General features: G+C 46.1%; 1 protein-coding gene and 1 long non-coding RNA gene across 5 annotated transcripts in view; one reads left to right on the top strand and one right to left on the bottom strand.

The window, feature by feature from the left end:
- Positions 1 to 3,531: 3,531 nt before the first annotated feature.
- LOC146350499 (uncharacterized) lies at positions 3,532 to 6,834 on the bottom strand. Its single transcript, XR_014789302.1, has 2 exons — positions 5,912 to 6,834; positions 3,532 to 4,422 (listed from the first exon to the last, which is right to left on the bottom strand). It is a non-coding gene; the product is annotated as an uncharacterized LOC146350499 (long non-coding RNA).
- The window catches only part of COG3 (component of oligomeric golgi complex 3), a 100,550-nt gene continuing 87,988 nt past the window's right edge, over positions 6,243 to 18,804 (top strand). For all 4 annotated transcript variants that reach the window (XM_084845129.1, XM_084845130.1, XM_084845131.1 and 1 more), the window contains exon 1: positions 6,243 to 6,510. In XM_084845129.1, the coding sequence (XP_084701255.1) occupies positions 6,358 to 6,510 (153 nt within the window). In that variant the 5' untranslated portion in view covers positions 6,243 to 6,357. The remainder of the gene's footprint in view (positions 6,511 to 18,804) is intronic.

Consider the following 18,804-nt stretch of genomic DNA (forward strand, 5'->3'; position numbering starts at 1 on the left):
TCAATCCAGACAAGACGGAGGTACTGTTAGTGGGTGGTTCGTCTGCCCGGCTAGGTGATATTCAACCTGTTCTGGAGGGGGTTGCACTCCCCCTAAAGGATCAGGTTCGTAGTTTGGGGGTGCTCTTGGATCCAGAACTGTCACTTGAGGCACAGGTGAACTCAGTGGCACGGAGCACTTTTTATCAGCTTAGGCTGGTATACCAACTACGCCCTTATCTGGACAGAGATAGCCTAGCTAGTTATCCATGCTCTGATAACTTCTCGTCTGGATTACTGCAATGCGTTATACGTGGGGCTGCCTTTGAAAACGGTCCGGAAACTTCAGCTGGTCCAAAATAGGGCAGCAAGATTGTTAACAGGGACTGGCCTGCGAGCTCATATTACGCCAGTACTTTTCCAGCTGCACTGGCTGCCAGTCCATTTCCGGGCCCAATTCAAAGTGCTGGTGTTAACATTCAAAGCCCTTAACGGCTTGGGGCCAGGTTACCTGAAGGATCGCCTCCTCCCATATGTGCCTGCCCGGACCTTAAGATCATCATCAGCGGCCCTTCTCCGTGAGTCCCTGCCAAAGGAAGTGAGGCGGGTGGCTACTAGGAGGAGGGCTTTTTCTGTTGTGGCACCCTGGCTCTGGAATGAGCTCCCTAGTGAGGTTCACCTGGCGCCTACATTGTACTCTTTTCGGCGCCAGGTGAAGACCTTTTTATTTTCCCAGGCATTTTAGCTTTCTAAATTTTTATCTTTGCTGTTTTAAATCTGTATTTTAAACTCCTGTACTGCTGCTAGGTTTTATTGTGGTTGTATTGTTATATTGTGGTTTTAATGTTCTATATATTTTAAATTGTTTTATTGTGTGTTGTTTGGTTTTAGTTTTTGTGAACCGCCCAGAGAGCTTCGGCTATTGGGCGGTATAGAAATGAAATAAATAAATAAATAAATAAATAAAATGTTAGTTGTGTGCCTCACAGCTGAAGTACCATAATGTGACCATCTAAAGGGGGGCACTGTGAGACCATTCAGTCCAGAGTCTAAAAGCTGCACCACTGATTGCCCCTGCAACACGGTGGTGAGGACTTGTAACAGCATAGACTCTAATTTGTCTTGTTTCTGTTTTGCCTCAGCATCCTCTGTTTCCTGCATCAAGTGAAATAAACAGATATATGAAAATACACCAGCACACAATAACATATGGAAGACTTGAGAGGCTTCTTTCAGTTCATTAAAACTCTACATAGTCTAGAATATATGAAGATCAAGTTCAGATACAGAAGCTATAGATTTTTCAGACACTAATTCTGATTAGTTATGCTAGTATCACAATAATTTTAACTGTTCACAATGTACAGAATGATAGCAGGGACCATGGACATCATCTAATCTTCCCCCTTCAATGCAGGATCTGCAATGCAAGATGCAACTAAAGTATTCCTGAGCGATAGCCATCCGGTTTCTACTTCCAGTGAAGGAGAACCCACCACCTCCTGGGGCAGTCTGTTCTATACTCCAACAGCTCTGTTAGGAAGTTTCTCCAAATATTTAGCTGAAATCTGCTTCCCTACAATTTCTACCCAAGGGTTTTAGTCCTGCCCCTCTGGGGCAAAAGACAGCAATAATCTCTTCTCTTCACTACGGCAAACATACTAAACAATTCCTCATAGGTCTTGGTTTCCAGATCCCTCATCATCTTGGTCACCCCACTCTCCCCCCCCCCCATGTAGCCAGGACAGGAGGTAGTTTGTGGCAGGGGCTAGGCACAGAGAGGGGAGCAATGGGGTAGGAGCCCCAAAATGGACTTCCTTCCCATACCCACTAAGAACAGGGCCAGAAGCGACAAGAGAGAGAATGTACAAGCAGGGCTGGCCTTAGGGGTGGGCGAACTGGGCAGTCGCCCAGGGCCTTGACGTAAGGGGGATGACAAGCTGTGCTGAAGGGGGTGCCAAGCGGCGCTCAGTGCTAAGGGATTTCAAAGCATGTTGATGTTCTGCAAAACATTAAAGAATTGCATTTCTAGTTTCTACGCATTTTCCAGGAAGGATGCTCACCCAGAAGATTGATCAGGCAGGCTTCTGATTGGCCCATGCCAAATAACCCTGCAAAGCTGACCACTGTGGGGTGGGGCACCAAGGGCACTCGTTGCCCAGGGCACTATTTATCCTAGGGCCAGCTCTGCGTACAAGTGATCAGTTTTGCTTTTAGCTCTGGCTTCTTAAAAGGGCAATGCCTGTTGAACCTGAGCAGAGTTTTGGATGGTGCTCTGAACAGATCGCCAGTGCTGGGTGTTTTTCAATGAAATCCACAAGCCCATATGCCCTGATTCCTCTCCCCACCCACAATTAGATCCAAATCATGACATCTCCCTGGTGTAGCTTACTTCTGAGTAATCATGCTCATCTTCCTGTGCCTCAAGAGTTCTTTTTACGTGATTATGGACAGTACTCCTGTGCACACTGACCTGGGAGTAAGTCCCATTGAACATAATGGAATTTGCATTGAATTATGTAAAGGCATTTAAGGAGAGGTTCTTGAAGTGTATGTATCACAGTTTTATCTGGGCACACGTATTGGGTGATTTCTGAAAAGGGTATTTGAAGTGAAGAATGTTAAATCTCTCACATTGTGTGAGAGAGATTATCACCATGTTGAATAGCTTTAGATGCTGCTGTCTAAGCTTATACCTTTGTTTATTAACATGCTTGAATGCAAGGACTCCACTTTAATATGAGTGCATTTAAGCATGTACAGGGTGTCTTTCCTTCAGTCACACATAACTGTAATTACACAAGTAATGCTATGATTGTCACCACCTATTTTACAACCTATGTACATGGTTACGGATGCTCATTTTATACTTTCTTTATAAAATATTTTACCATGGTTACCAAACTGTGTAGTTTTACTATAACATACGTAGAAGCAGTTGTAAAGCAGTTGTGTAAAGCATGGAATTGCCAGGTGGTGGGGTTCACAATGGGGTTCACTGTGTGTTTCACAACTGAAGTAATAGACATTCCGCACATTTAAAATGTACAGTATCTTCGTAATCCTTACAACAGTCCTGTATGGTAGGCCAGCATTGTTATCCGCATAAGCAGGTGGAGCCTGATGAGTCTCAGGGTGGGGGGCAAGGCAAGAGGAAGGATACCAAAAGTGTTCCTTGCCTAAGGCACCAAAATACCTTGAGATGGCCCTGCCCAACTGCCACCAGATGACCTTCTGAGGCTCTGAGGGAAAGGAAGCAGAGGATTAAGCTTGAATTAATCGTCAGAAAGCAAAAGGAGACAAGAAACAGCAAAAGAGAAGGAAGAGGAGCAGGCTAGTAAAGAGCATGCCAGCCCAGAAGGAGAACAGATGCAGCACAACCTGAGTACAATCCAATCCGGAAGAAGTATATACCCATCCATCTGGGCAACTGAATCAACCACTACCATAATGCTTTTCTCCTCCTCCCTCCTAATCTCTTTCCTTGTGTCTCTGAGCTTCTCCACATGGCTAAAATCCCGCACCCTTACTGGGGCTTCTGCTTAAGATCGCCTCCTTTACATGTGTTTTTTTTTTTCTGGGGTTTGCTTTCTGGACAAGTTCTATATGTTTCATTATACAGTAACCAGATGGCGCTGCAATATAATGGGATTCTGGAAATTCACTGGAAATTTATCGCGCTTCAGAGTGGGATAAGATCTCTTATCGGGTTTTCCCCATTGAAAATAACTCTGCTATAATGGCCAGAAAGCATGGGACAGGCCCTTGAGGTTGACAACATCGTGTAAAGGACCTGCAAAAAAAACAAATGACCAATCACGAACACACAATAAAAGCCTGGTGTAGAAATGCCTTCTATCTTTTAGATTGCAAGCCTGAGGGCAGAGACTGTCTAATTACAGGTGTTTGTAAGCCATCCTGGGTGCATATTTTGCATGGAGAGAAGGATAAAATGGTTCACATAAATTCAATAACCATCTCCTTACCTACCCTGGGCTATAAGTCCCTCCTTATATTGGTCTACTTTCCTAGGTCAAATGCAATTCCCCTTGTGGTAGAAGACTAAGGATAATAATTGAGCATTTCTGCCTTTTCTTGGTCACCCATAAACACTTTACCATCTTCTTCAAGCAGCGGACCTACTCCTTCCTTATTCTTTTTGCTGTGAACATAGCCAAAGAAGACTTTTCTCCTTTTAGTATCTCTCACAAGCCTCAGCTCTTTCTGGGCTCCAGCCTTCCTAACAGGTTTGGTATACTCTATTGCATTCATTCTTGGTTATGTTCCCTCGTTCCATTTCCTATATAAATTCCCAGTTCATCAGAGAGCTCCCTGTGCCACCACACTGACTTCAGATGTTTCCCATTTTTCATTCTCACTGGAATAGTTTGCAGTTCCAGCCAAATTGCTGCCACTGCTGCTCTGCTCCATCTCTGTAATTGACCTGGAAGAAGAGGAGGAGGCAGATTAGTGTGACACAGGGCATGATCAATTTTAAATTGGTAGGGGGAGAAGAAGGTGGTGGTGGTGTCAAGACAGACCAGCATAGGTAGTAGCCCTTCCAGGGGCGTTCAGCCCAGAGATTTGGGCTGTTGACTGAGATGTGGCCCTGGGCTTAAGGCCAAAGCTGGAGACCTGGGAACAATTTCCTTTTGGTGGCTGGTTTGGGATTCCAGCCAAAAATCCTCCAGACAAAATACACCTTAGGCTGCAGCAAAGGTAATGTAACTCAAATTATCCCCTCAGATCTTCTCCCAGCTCAAATGAAGTGTTCAGTTGCGGGATGGGAGAACACCTACTGCCCACTCACAGCAATGAGCAATCAATTGACTTCTCATATGCATGGTAAAATTCTAGACCCATTGTCTAGGTATGTCATTTCCTGATTCTATCTGAGAAGCCATTTTTAACTGCCCCCTGGGTAGCAGATTTCTAGCTGCTCATAGAAATCAATAGAGCAATTCAAGATATCAGCTCAGCTGTGATTGGACACCAGAGCACCCACCCTAGAACAGATGGTGGCAGCAAAGAGAAGAGTTCACACCCTTTGTAACTCCGGCCCTATTTTTTGTGAAGCATTTTATTTACTTAGCTAGTTTTTCTAACAGTTAAAAAATGCCCTGCCAATGCAAATACAGCCTATTATCCCCACGTTGCAGGTTGGAATGAGCTGTTGCTGGCAGAAAGCCCTTATGACAGCCCTCGAATGTAGTCCAGTGCTAAAATTGCAGAAAGGGGGCGCGTGTCATCCTGAGGATGAGCGACTGCTTTACAAGAGCACTGCTAATATAGTCTAGCGCAGCTTTCCCCAAACTGTTGCCCTCCAGATATTTTGGACCGACTTCCAGCATTCCATACCGGCTGGGCTGATGGGAGTTTAAGTGCAGAACATCTGGAGGGCACCATAGAATCGTAGGGTTGGAAGGGGCCTATAAGGCCTTCGAGTCCAACCCCCTGGGGAAGGCTGATCTAGTGGTATCTTATTTATTTATTAATCGCCCATCTGGCCGGTCGCCCAGCCACCAATAGGTATCACACCCCTATTGCGGGTTCGGGGTCACGGGGGGAGAACAGCGTACAGCAATCCTGTCTAGCGATGTCATTGCACGTCGGGCTGAGAGCGGAGCACACAACGAAGCGATGTTGCCCAGTGCCGCTGTCCCTGCGTGGCAGGCCGGGAGCGCTGCGACTGCCGGGACGGGGCTACGCGGAAGCCCTGCAGACTGTGAGCATCGCGGGTGCTGAGGCTGGCACGGATTTCTAGATAAAATCCGTCCACAGAAAATACCCCTCAACTTGTAGTAAAGGGCAATCCCTTAAATCGCCCGCTCAGGCCACCACGAAGACGAAATCTAACCGTCCGCTGTACGCGGAAACCTCCTGCTCCATTCGCAGGAGAATGTGATACACGTCTACTCAGAAGGAAGTCCCACCGAGTTCAACACATCTTCCTTCCGGGAAAATGGGCGGAGGATTGCAGCATTAGCCGCTTTGGGGCCGATCAGCTGCCGCGCTGGCGGTCTGGGTTAGAGAGCGCAGGGCTCTTCTCTTTGCCGGATCGTTTCATCGGGGAGCGGGGGACACCTGCCGCTGCCCGGCCACTGCTACCCTAAAATCTTCGTTCTTCGGTGGATTTCTATAGGCAGTTTTCACGCTGCTCCGCTGGCGGGAGAGAAAAAACCCGGCTGGGGCCGGAAATCCACCCGGCTCCGCAGCCTACGCGTCACAGGCCCGGCGGGCCGCAGCGCCAGCCACTTCCTGCCCAGCTCGGAAGTGGCGTCGTCGCCGGGCGCAAGTCCGCCTCTCGCTCTCCCCGTTTCTGGGTCGCGCTGGGTCCTTCATCCTCCTTCGGGAAACGTGGCCGCCCCCGCCAAAAAGAATGGCGGCCGCGCCCAGCGAAGCCCGGGCGGCCTGGGACCGGCTGGGCCTCTGGGACCGGCCGCTGCGGCCGCTGGCGCCCCTCAGCGAGCGGCAGCAAGACTCAGTACTGGAGCTGCGCGAGGCGTCGCCCTGCCTGCCCGCCCCGCCCGAGGTAGGTGGGCGCCGGGGCGGAGGCGTCGGGCGTGGTGGCAGGTGTCGCCCTCGCTGGCGCCCGCATCCCCAGGGCGGCTCTCTCGCAGGGTGGACTGATTTAAATCGGAGGGATTTAAAACAGCGATTTAAGTTATGACTTAAATCAGCGAGAAAAAAGGCCGATTTAACTCAGGTTGCGGCTTCTTCGTGTTTTTCCTGAAGAACGGTGCAAATGTGACCACTAAGGGCACAGTCCCATGGGGATAGGTGGCCGCCTATCCAGTGCAGCGCAGGAGAAGCGCTGGGGATCGTCGCCTCCGTGCTTCAGCCGCCCTGCATCCACAGCTAGACAGCTGATTTCGGCTGTCTAGCCACGGGAAGTGGGCGGGGGGATGCTGGACGACGCATAGGAAGCGTCGGAACGGCGCTTCCGCCCTCTCCGCCCCGGCATGCCCCCAGGAATGCCCCGTTTTCGCCGCCCCTCGCTCCTCTTCTGCGCACAGAGTGCAGGGCCGATTCGGCAGTGCGGGAGGGGGTGGAGGTCGGTTGTCAGGGAACCGGCCTCAGCGCGGGCTCTGAGGTCGGCTCCCGGGAAGCGACCTATTCTGTGGCCGTCTAGCTGCTGACTAGCGGCCGTAGGATTGTGCCCTAAGCCATATTAATTTACAACAAAATAGAGTATTTACACTGTTTCATTCTTACAAGCAGGCTTTGTAACTCTTTGTCACACTGTATATATTTTGCATGCTTTCCCTTTCACCACTACAGAGAGCGTCTTTAAAATATTCCCACGTAGGGCTTTCTTATGACCAGCAACCATGACAGACTGAGGTTAATAGCACAATCCTATACACGTCTCCTCAGAAATAAATTCTGTTGAGTACAATGGGGTTTACTCCCAGTGGGTACAGGATTATGGCCTTAGTATGAGAATGCAGGAAGATGCATGCTGGACAATTTTGTCTTCACTTTTTTCCTTCCAGTATTGCTCTTTTCTGCTTCACTCTGTCTTGGCCCAGCCTTGCCCTCACAAAAAACAAAGTAGCAAACAAAAATGAAATGCCAATGACTGATAGGTCAAAGCAAGGTTTGTTAGTTATTGGGCTGAAAAAAGAAGCAATTTAAATTTTTAAAAATCCCATTTTTATTTGTTGTTGCTTGAGTGTCAGTGTTTATCCACCTTGCGATATTATCTTTCTGTCATAACTAACTCCTCTGCCTTGCTTGGCCCAACTGCACCACCACATAAGCACAAAATAACAATAATCCTATTTACCCTGTGTCTTTGCACATTTCACTTTAGTTAGAGAAACTGAAACCCCAGAACTTTCAAGAAGCAAAAGCTGTTAGTTGGACTGGACAGAGCCATTTTCACAAAATGAAAAACTGAAATTAATGCCCATGTTTGATTGGTAGATAACTTTATTTTTATGAGACTGTAAGTGTAGGTTTAGGATATTTATGATTTAGGCTTAGCATTTTATTGTATTGATGTTTTTTTTAAGTTAGAGACAAATTTAGTTTTTTTTAAAAAAACTAAATGAAAGCAAAACATTTTTAAAAAATTGTTTTTATCCTCCCTGTTGTGCTTTCCATTACTTAGCAACTACTATGCAGGCAGTCATTGTTCCCTGTAGGCAAACTAGTGGTTTTAGGTTCACAGTTCTTGAACCTACAATGGTCCTGATAGTCTCTTGAATCTTTTCTGTCTGTGGTTTGGGAGATTTACCTGGTTGTTGTGTTCAGGACTGCCCCTAGGTGCTGAAGTTTCAAGGTAGGATACTTTTCTTCACATTCACAAGGAAGTGGTTTTCCTGTAGACATTGCAAGGTGTTCCTGATGTCCCTGGTAGAGAGGTGAAATTTCCAGAAATTTTGAAGCCATGGAAAAACCCCTTTTTGGGGGAAAAAACAGAAATTTTGGGAAAAATCAAAAAATAAACAATACTTATTTTTTAGCACTCTTTACAAATCTAAAGTCACTTTGGCTGCAATCCTATTGGATTTTCCCTGGGTACTCGTAAGCCTCCCAACTTGGGGGGGCCTTACGAGTATTCAATGCATTTTAGCTAGATGGGCATTTTCGCCCATCTAGCAGAGGCTTGGGGAGGGAAGGAGTCTGGGGATAGCTTGGATCCCTGCATCCCTAGTCTCCTCCCTTCCTCGTTCACCAACATGCCTCCCCTTCATCCCTCTACAAGCTCATGCTTGCGAGCTCGTAGAAGCAGCTGGTACAGTTTTTGCACATTTGACTGGCTGGCCGGCTGCAAGTGGGAGGGCAGGGAGCTCAGTTTCCTGGCTCAAGGTCAGAGTGCTCTCTCTGGCCTCAGATCCAAGAATCCGAAATATCCTGTGTCCCCCAGATGCTGTCTAGGGGCCATAGGATTGCTCTCCCTATTGCTTTAGGACAGCCTTCCTCAACTTGGTGCCCTCCAGATACTTTGGACTTCAGCTCCCATCAGCCTCAGTCCACATGGCCAATGATCAGGGATGCTGGGCATTGTAGTCCAAAACATCTGGAGGACACCAGGTTGGGGAAGGCTGCTTTAGGAACATAAAACAGCCTTTATGCTCCTAAAGTTATATTATGTATAACTTGTTTGCTCATAAAATGTTCATTATATTTAAAACTTTTATAAGTTAATTTAGTTAGTAAATTTGTCATTATTTTCTGAATAAACTATACTTTTAATATACCACATATGATAATTTTATGAGCAAACTAAGTTATACATATTTTAGGTTTCTATTTTATGTCTGATGGAGGGAACTTGAACAAGTAGTCCCTGAAAAGTCTGAATCATCCTAGAAGCCAGAAGATGCAGAACTGGAAACAGAGGAACACTGGTGTATGGCATTCTGTTTGTAAGGAAATTTAGGGACATTCCTAAACTTGTTCCTGTTTGTAGAGTGGAGCTAAGGGAAATCTGATCTGAAGGAAAAGCTACTGTGATTTTATTTAGCTGTGAAAGACTCAGCTTAGGAGTGATAAGCAACCATATTTAATTTGGGAACCTTTAAGCAATTTTAAACTATTGCTTGAAGAGTGAGATTTTATTCACTTTTGTAAATAATTTCCGTTAATGAAATCAATGAAATCTTATTTTTTGTTCATTTTGCAAGGTTTTCTCTAGTGGTGGTGTCAGTTCCATGCCTATGCCATAGGAACCAGGCTGCTGAGTTTCTTTTAGGTACAGAGAGGTTATTATAGTGGCAGCAGTTAAAAGGTTTTACGGCTGAGGCAGCATTTCCTAGTGGTGAGGTCTAATTGAGAACTCTATTGAAAATTGTGGCAGTGAGTTCTATAGACCCAAGCCTCAAAGTTAATTAAAAAAAATATGGGTGGGATATGATGGGACCCACATGCAGTCCAGTCACATCTGGTAACAGTGGTGGGACAACCTACAGGGTTTTTTTCACATGTGTGTTTTAGATTAGAACTACATTAATTGATTGCTACAGCATCTAACCAGTAGAAGTCCAGAAACACAGGACTTTCCTTTTTTTTTTTTTTTTTTACACAAACTGTCAAGAATGCACATTTTCTTCCATATTTTGATATGGTGACCCTGCTCACGTGTTGGGAAACTGAGAATGACTTGGAGCATCACTAAATATCTATCAGTAAAAGATACATTCGGTAAATAATTTTAATAAGGAATAGCAGAAATAACTACGCTAAGCATCTTACACAGAGGACTGTAAAAAACATTTTCTCCCATGGCTTCATTATTTCCAGACATTTTACATCTCTAGTCTTTCTATAAAACTCTTCTTATTTTTAGAAATCATTTTTGGGGGAGTAAAGGCTGGGCAACAATATATAAACATCTTGTCTTAAATTCTAAAAGCCAGTATTTCATAATCCAAAGCTGTTCAGTTTTTCCAGTTTTTGGGGGGGAAATAAAAATGATCCTTGGAAAAAACTTTTTTTTCTGAATTTTCCTGGGTTTTTCGAGGCCTTCACATCTCTATGAGTTTCTTTTAGGTAGAGAGGGTTTACTTTAGTGGCAGCAGTTAAAAGGGTTTGTAGGGAATCTTAGTGTACCAGGAGGTCATCTAGATAGAGGTAGATGTAGATTTTGCTTCTGTGTAGACAGGCCTCTAGGGCCATCATTATCTTGATGAAAATGTGGATGGCTGTTGACAGGATGAATGGCAGGACTTTGTTTTGGAAATTATTCCCTTGGTAGGCAAAATGCAGGTATTTCAAGTGGATTGTACTGGATTGTAGGGTGGTTAGAAGTCACCGCCACAAGCAGCACGCATGGGAGCAACAATGCATGCTTTCCCCTGCTGATCATTCGAACCTGGACACTGTGAACTTGAGGATTTTCATGTGGAAGCTGCATTTCCTCATGAAGCGATTACCCCTTTTGAGATCCAGGATTGCTCTTCAGACTGTCTTCTTCTTTGGGACTACGAAGAATATGGAGTAGCATCCACAGAGTTATTCTGACTGTGGCATTGGTTCGACTGCTCCTACATCCAGGAGGTGTTCAATGGCTGGATACTGTTGGGACCTTTGTGATTCGATGGAGAAATTGTTTGGATGATGTGTGAAGTCTAGGATGTACCCCTCTTGTATTGTGTATATGACCCACCAGTCTGTGGATTGGCTCCATTCCGGGGTGAAGCGCTGGAGGCATCCCACCCCACTGGTGGGATGTTCGGGTCATGTTTGGTGTTTGCAGGAATCCCCTCTGGCTGCCAGAGGTAGCTGTTCTGGGGTGGGCTTGGCTCTGCCATTGCCTGTATTGGGGGTGTGGCCCTCCCCAGGTGGGTGGTGAGGTTGCTTATTCATTGAGGGAAGTGCCTTTTTCTTTTCTCTCATCTCTACCAGAATCTCCTCTATGGAATCTCCAAAGAACTTTCCCCCTTTGAAGGGGTAGTTTCCCAATTCTTTTTGTTCTTGGAGTCTGTGTTCCAATATTGTAACCAGATGTGCCTCTGTGCAATGATAACTTTCAACCCCACCCTAGCTGGGAACTGTGTAGCATCCAGGCTGACATCTGCCATGAAGGCTGCCACCTTTGCTGATTTATTAAGGCCTTGTCATAGGTGAACCCTGTCTTGTGGAATTTCTTTAGTTAGGTCCCTGGCCTAGAGAACTGAAGCTCAGGCTATGAGGGAGGCACAGGCGGATGCTGTAGTGGCTCGGGGGGAGACTTAATGGGCCATGACTTGGATTCCTGCATTGAGCAGGGGGTTGGCCTTGGCTCTTCCAACCCTACTATTCTATAATTCTTTGATTCTCAGGAGGAGTTTGCTCCTTTTGTCATCAGGGTTTTTGGGGTTTTTATCCCTGTCCTTAGGGAACTTGGTCTCAGATACAAGGGCAGCCAGTGGGGCTTCCACTTTTAGCTTGGCCATTGCCTCTTGTGATAGTGGCAGATCGTTTTGTGAAAAGGTGATTGCGCCTGATAACCCTGGATGATGCCACTCCTCTAGTGCCTCCTGGAAGGTGTTGGCAAAGGGAACTACTTTGGAGGACACCTCAGAGGCCCCTCCAGTGGGGGAAAGCCGTTCTTCCTCTTCCTTTTTATCCAGGGCAGATAAGTCTAGGATCTTTAAGGCCTTGTTCAGGAGAACTGTAAAGTGATCACTGGAAAGAAGCCTAGTTGAAATGGATTTGCTCTGGGAGATTTCACCAGATAATTCCCCTTATTCCCGTTCTGAGGAGAGAGGGAAGCCTGACCCTCCATCTTCCCTATCTGTGCTGACTGACTCCTCTTGTGGCTCCTCTGCAACCTGTATGGGAAGAAGTGTTTGTGTGTGTGTGTGTGTGTGTGTGTGTGTGTGTAGGGGGGCTCTCCTACATATGATATATCTGCAACTCCAGTAAAAATGGACATGTCTTCCACAGAAAGTAGGAGGAGCAGCCCACTCAAGGATACCTTCCTTCACTGTAGGAAAGGGTACCATTCAGTTAAAGTTAAGCAGTTTTAACTGTTACTGATTTTACTAGAGTGGTAGCAGTGTTAGTATGTTGCAGCAAAACAACAAAAACCCTTATCATGGCATAACCATCTATTGTCTAAAGATGGACTCAGGAAAGTTTATGCCATAATAAATTTGTTAGTCTTTAAGGTGTCACAATTTGGTTTTTATTGATTTCATAGAAAGCATTAAATTACTGAGACAAATTACCTTTGTTTTCCTTTAACTGGATTTTATCCCATATTTCTTTTTTCATTTATTTATTTAAAGCTACATTTTATTTTTAATTTTTTAATTAAGTTACTTATATCCCACCTTTTGGTCCTCAAGATTTGGCACAAGGAGAGCAGCACTGGCAAGTCAGAATGATTTTTGATTGTGTTTTGGAAAACCGCTATAAGCTAGTCTGAGCCTGTGGGGTAGGTAAGAGAAATCAAATGAAGGAATAAATAATAAACTTCATTGGCAGTGAACTCCGTGAGTTCTGTATTAATAACCATTGATGAGTCAGGAGGTAAACTTTAATCTGTGACTACAGTTTTAGGGCGCAATCCTATGGGGATAGTTGGCTATCTCAAAACTTGGAGGTGACCGACTATCCAATGCAGGGCGGGCAGAGCGTGGAGGGGATCTTCACCTCTGTGGTCTGGCTGCCCTGCATTTGCAGCTAGATGGCTGATTTTCGCTGTCTAGCAGGAGCAGATGGGCACGGGTGAGGGGGGGGAGGCCAAACAGTGCATAGGAAGCGTTGTACTGTAGCAGCCATATTGGGGGTCAGACTAAGTAGCCTCATGCAGTCTCATGCTTCATGTTCTTGCTGAGCTCTTTCTCCCTTGAATATATTGTTGTAAGCTGACGAGACACAGGAATTCCTTATCTTGTCAAAGGTCATACAATTGTATATCTTGTTCCCTGCTGTTCTCTTCTGTTCTCTTCTTATCATGGCTACCCTATAACCCAGTTCTTGTATTATAAACAATGGTGCTAGGAGAAGAAATGTTGAGGACTGCAACCTCACACGGGAGGGGGAGGAGGAGCCGTTTCATATGTGTCACAATGTCTATAAAAACAATGTGCTGATGTATTTCGGGGCTTCTGGCTCTTTGGAAATGATTTCAGCCTTAAGCCCGCGCGTTAAATAAAGAATCTGTTTTTCCTTCACTCCGTGGTCTCTCTGACTCTGGGTTCTGCAACATAAATGGTGCCGTGACTCGGATGTGGCAGGCTGTGAGCCAGACAGGTGGCATTTGCCTGCTCTTAATCGCCGCACCGGGAAGACGAGCTCAGTGCACGCCTCCCTTTCTTGGTGCCACCGACCTTTTTGTCGGGTGAACGGGAGAAAGCCTGCGCTGGGACCGCCTGAACGGCAGCGAGTGGCAAGAGAACCTTGGGAAGCGGAGGAAGGAACTTGAGCCCTGCCTGTATCGCAGCTGCAATTGAGTTGAAACCCACACTGGAAGCCTTCAGGAGAAAGGCAAGTATATGGAGTAAAAGAGGGCCCCGCCTTTAGGGAGAAAGGCCACTGGGCAGAAAAAAAGAGGGCCCCCCCTTATGAAGAAGGTCAGTGTTGGTGGTATACATATACAAAAAGAACCTACTCCTTGTGGGTAGAAGGGGGGCCTGATCACACCCCCGAGTGGGCGCCAGTACCCAGCACGCCAGTACTCAGGAGGAAGCTGAGGAAGCTGGGGAAGCCGCTTTCCGCTCTGGTAAAAAGTGGGAAAAGTGGGTGGCAGGGACATATGGATGCAGTGGAGAGATTGATGATTGTGTGAGTGGCTACTGCGGTTTCTGACGCATACCGTTGACCGTCCGGGTGCCCAGGCCAGTAGCAAAGTGCGTGGTGTGTAAAATCCTCTTGTGTCGGCCAGTGAGACCCCTTACTCACTGACCAATTCCCCTTCCCTAATTGTGTCTGTCTTCAATTTAGGAGGGAGGCTATGGGTGGTGGGGGAAGCAAACCTTGCACCCCCTTAGGATGTACGCTAGCAACTTTTAAGAAAGGTTTTAGTGGAAATTATGGGGAACCCCCATGAATCCTCAACGGTTGCAGACTTTGTGTGAAATAGAGTGGCCGTCTTTTGGTGTAGGATAGCCTACTAAAGGCTCTTTGGAGCCCAGCAAAATCAGCCGTGTATATGCCATTGTGGTTGGGAGACCTGGGCACCCCGACCAATTTCCCTACATAAACTCGTGAGATTCCATAGTCCGCGCTTCTCCTCCATGGCTAAAGAAATGCCTAGAATCCCAGGCAAAAGTTTTGGTGGTCAGAAAAGAAAAATTGGCCAAGAAATTACAACCAGTGTTAGAAGCCCTGTGTAAAGATCTGGCAGAGCTAACGGCGTTTCCACCTGCTTATGCCCTGCTTCCACCACGGGCCCATGTTACTGTAAGACCGCCCCATCGAGATACAGATCCTGTGGCTCCTGAGCCCCTGCCATCCCCCCTACAGAGGCATTGCCCCTCGCTTTGACTTAGAACTGTCGCCATCAGTTTCAAGCCCCACCGGCAGTAATTCGTCGATTTCAGCTACGGTCCTCAACTCCCAGATATTGTCTGCCGAGACTTTCATCTCTACGGGATCGGGAGGTTCCCCTCTTACACCTCAATCAGCATTAATAAAAGAAACTGAAGAATTGAAGTGTTGGGCAGAAGATTTAATAAAATCGGCGGTAACCCTTAAAAAGATGTGTTCTCACAAAAAAGGGGAGGTGAGCTCGTCTACTGCTCAAGACTTGCACCCCCTTGAGATGTATGTCAAACAAAGAAGGAAAAAGTTTTTTTAAAAAAGATTCAGAATAGAGAGAGAAAACAGCAAAAAGCTCAAGGTCGAGCTGAGAGGAAAAAAAGAACAAGATCTGAGGCTGTTAATTAGAAAAATGTTGCAGGACAGTCTGGCTTTTAACAAAGCGTGGGAGCGTGAGAGTGTAAGGCCGAAGAAGTAGCTGTTAGCCTAGCGCGCCGAGAGAGGGGGGGCAGGAAAATTGCCCACAACGTTCTGAGTTGTGCAACATCATCACCTCGCCTAATTGAGATGAAATCCCTAAGAAATGGAAACTGAAAATGAAGACCCAGAAGATGAGGGCAAAATAGAAAATAAAGGTGAAGAATCAGCCCCCAGAGCACAGGCTAGACTCCTCTTCGAGTGAAAAGTGTGCCATAAGACTGTCCCAAAGCAGAATGAAGCGGAGAGACCACGTTGAAGATCTCTGTCAAGGTAACCGTGTTTAGCTTTGAACTGTGTTAGAATTGCATAGAGCCTGTAGCTACTGACCATCGGCTATATGATTTCTGAAGAGCGTAACTATTAAGCTTTTGCCGTGGGATTCCCTTCAATGAAGAAATCTCACTGATTTAGGTGTCCAGTGTTACACTGCCTGAGTGTGTGTGCTGAAGAGACCAAGAAACCAGACAGCATGTTCCTGGCCAAGCCAAAATCACGCTACTACCATGCTCCTGAAAGCTGCAATAAATTGTGTAAGCTGGGAGACCCAACCTGATTGAGAAGAAAAGAAGATATTGGAGCAACTGTCTTAAAAAACAATGAGATCTGTGTAGCTGGCTGGCTGACACTGTCAGTGATGTTACAACTGTAAATTAAGACTGTTTTCCTGTTTGAGACCCCAGCGAAGAAAGCTGACCCATGCCAAAGCAAAGATTTAGCTGCCCTGTACCTCATCATGTCCTGTTTTGAGCTTGGGATTTACAAATACAAACAAACTGAGAAGCTTGCCTTTGAAGTCCTGCAAATCACCCACCGCCTCCCCGAAGATTAATGGCTGCCTGAAAAATGCAAGTATAAAGTGATGCCCATCACCCCCAGCGTCCTGAGTTTCGGCACTCAGTGTTTCAGTGCTTTCGTGTACCAGGTTAGAAGAGGGGAAAAAAAGACGAAGTTTTTAAAATGTCTGTGAGAACCTGACAGAAGTAAAATAAAATTTATAAAGGAGTTGCCCAGGTTAAAGCGTCACGGCTAGAAAGCTGAGCTGTGCCGCTCTGTTTAGACAGAGGCCTTGCTAAAAAGTTAAAGGCCCTTGTCTGTCAGAAGGGGTGTAGGGCCACACTTCCCCTTTTTAAACTGATGCAAAAGTGGGGAGCCTTTGCTGGAAACATCTCATCTTCATTGCCCAGAGCCTTCTCTGTTTGCCTCCATCATTGTCTGGGCTTTTTAGAGACACTCTGCACATGGACTAAAATTTTAAATTGTCAAAGACTTGCCATGGACAGTGCTGTGAAGCTTTTGATAAACTTGAACTCTCATCACTGTGGACCGTGTGTCTGTGTTTGTAGTCAGCTCAGTGTACAACAAGCTAAGTTTGATCTATGACTTTTAGATTTCCTTCTGCTAGAACTCATGCAGCATAGAGTTGCCGATGCAAAAATGGTGACCTAGAACTCTTTGCGTGTGTGAGTATGCCCATCCCTTGATTTTAATGGGCCCTGAGCAAAACAATGTGCTGATGTATTTCGGGGCTTCTGGCTCTTTGGAAATGATTCCAGCCTTAAGCCTGCGCGTTAAATAAAGAATCTGTTTTTCCTTCACTCTGTGGTCTCTCTGACTCTGAGTTCTGCAACAGTACCAGCACTTCTGATGTCCCCTCCCTGCCCCCAGGAGTGTCCCCCTTATGAGCACTGAGTGAGGGATGAACCACTCCTACGAGGTTTTGGGGGAGGGCCAGGGAGGTGGTTTTCTGGGAACTGACTTCAGAGTGCTGGCTCCGAGGTCAGTTCCCAGGGAACGAAAAATCCTATGACCATCTAGCCACTGTCTAGTGGCTATAGGATTGCCCCCTTAGTTGATTAATTATTGTTGTTGTTCAGTCGTTCAGTCGTGTCCAACTCTTCGTGACCCCATGGACCATAGCACACCAGGCCTTCCTGTCCTGCTCTCTCCCGGAGCGTGCTCAAGTTCATATTCATTGCATCCGTGATGCTATCTAGCCATCTCATCCTCTGCCGTCCCCTTCTCCTTTTGCCTTCAGTCTTTCCCAGCATCAGGGTCTTTTCCAGAGAGTTTTGTCTTCGCATTAGGTGGCCAAAATATTTGAGCTTCAGCTTCAGTATCTGTCCTTCCAATGAGCACTCGGGGTTGATTTCCTTTAGGATTGACTGATCTGACCTCCTTGCAGTCCAGGGGACTCGTAAGAGTCTTCTCCAGCACCACAGTTCGAAAGCATCAATTCTTCGGCGCTCAGCCTTCCTTATAGTCCAGCTCTCACAGCCATACATTACTACTGGGAAAACCATAGCTTTGATTAGACGGACCTTTGTCGGCAAGGTGATGTCTCTGCTTCTTACTATGCTGTCTAGGTTTGCCATAGCTTTCCTCCCAAGGAGCAAGCGTCTTTTAATTTCATGGCTACAGTCACCGTCTGCGGTGATCTTGGAGCCCAAGAAAGTAAAATCTGTCACTGCTTCCATTTCTTCCCCTTCTATATGCCAGGAAGTGATAGGGCCATGATCTTAGTTTTTTTAATGTTGAGTTTCAAACCAGCTTTTGCACTCTCTTCTTTGACCCTCAACAAGAGGCTCTTTAGATCCTCTTCGCTTTCTGCCATTAGGGTGGTATCGTCTGCATATCGGAGATTGTTGATAATTCTCCCAGCAATCTTAATTCTGACCTGTGATTCATCCAACACGGAGTTTCTCATGATGTACTCTGCATATAAGTTAAATAAGCAGGTTGACAATATGCAGCCTTGTCGTACTCCTTTCCCAATTTTGAACCACTCAGTTGTTCCATGTCTGGTTCTTACTGTTGCTTTTTGACCCTCGTACAGTTTTCTCAGGAGACAGGTAAGGTGGTCTGGTACTCCCATCACTTTAAGAATTTGCCATAGTTTGTTGTGATCCACACAATCAAAGGCTTTAGCGTAGTCAATGAAGCAGAAATAGACGTTTTTCTGGAATTCTCTTGCTTTCTCCATGATGCAGCGAATGTTGGCGATTTGATCTCTAGTTCCTCTGCCTCTTCGAAACCCAGCTTGTACTTCTGGTAGTTCTCGGTTCGCATACTGCTGAAGCCTAGCTTTTAGGATTTTGAGCATCACCTTGCTGGCATGTGAAATGAGCGCAATTGTGCGGTAGTTTGAACACTCTTTGGCATTGCCCTTCTTTGGAATTGGAATGTAAACAGACCTTTTCCAGTCTTGTGGCCATTGTTGAGTGTTCCAAATTTGCTGGCATATTGAATGCAGCACTTTAACAGCATCATCTTTTAGGACTTTAAATAGCTCCGCTGGAATACTGTCATCTCCACTAGCTTTGTTGTTACTAATGCTTCCTAAGGCCCACTTGACTTCACTCTCGAGGATGTCCGGGTCAAGTTCAGTGAGCGCACTATCATGGCTATCAGGGACATTCAGATCTTTCCT

The sequence above is a fragment of the Heloderma suspectum genome, chromosome 3, assembly GCF_057233095.1.
Source record: "Heloderma suspectum isolate Gila_16-S chromosome 3, 16-S_ref, whole genome shotgun sequence".
NCBI lineage: Eukaryota > Metazoa > Chordata > Lepidosauria > Squamata > Helodermatidae > Heloderma > Heloderma suspectum.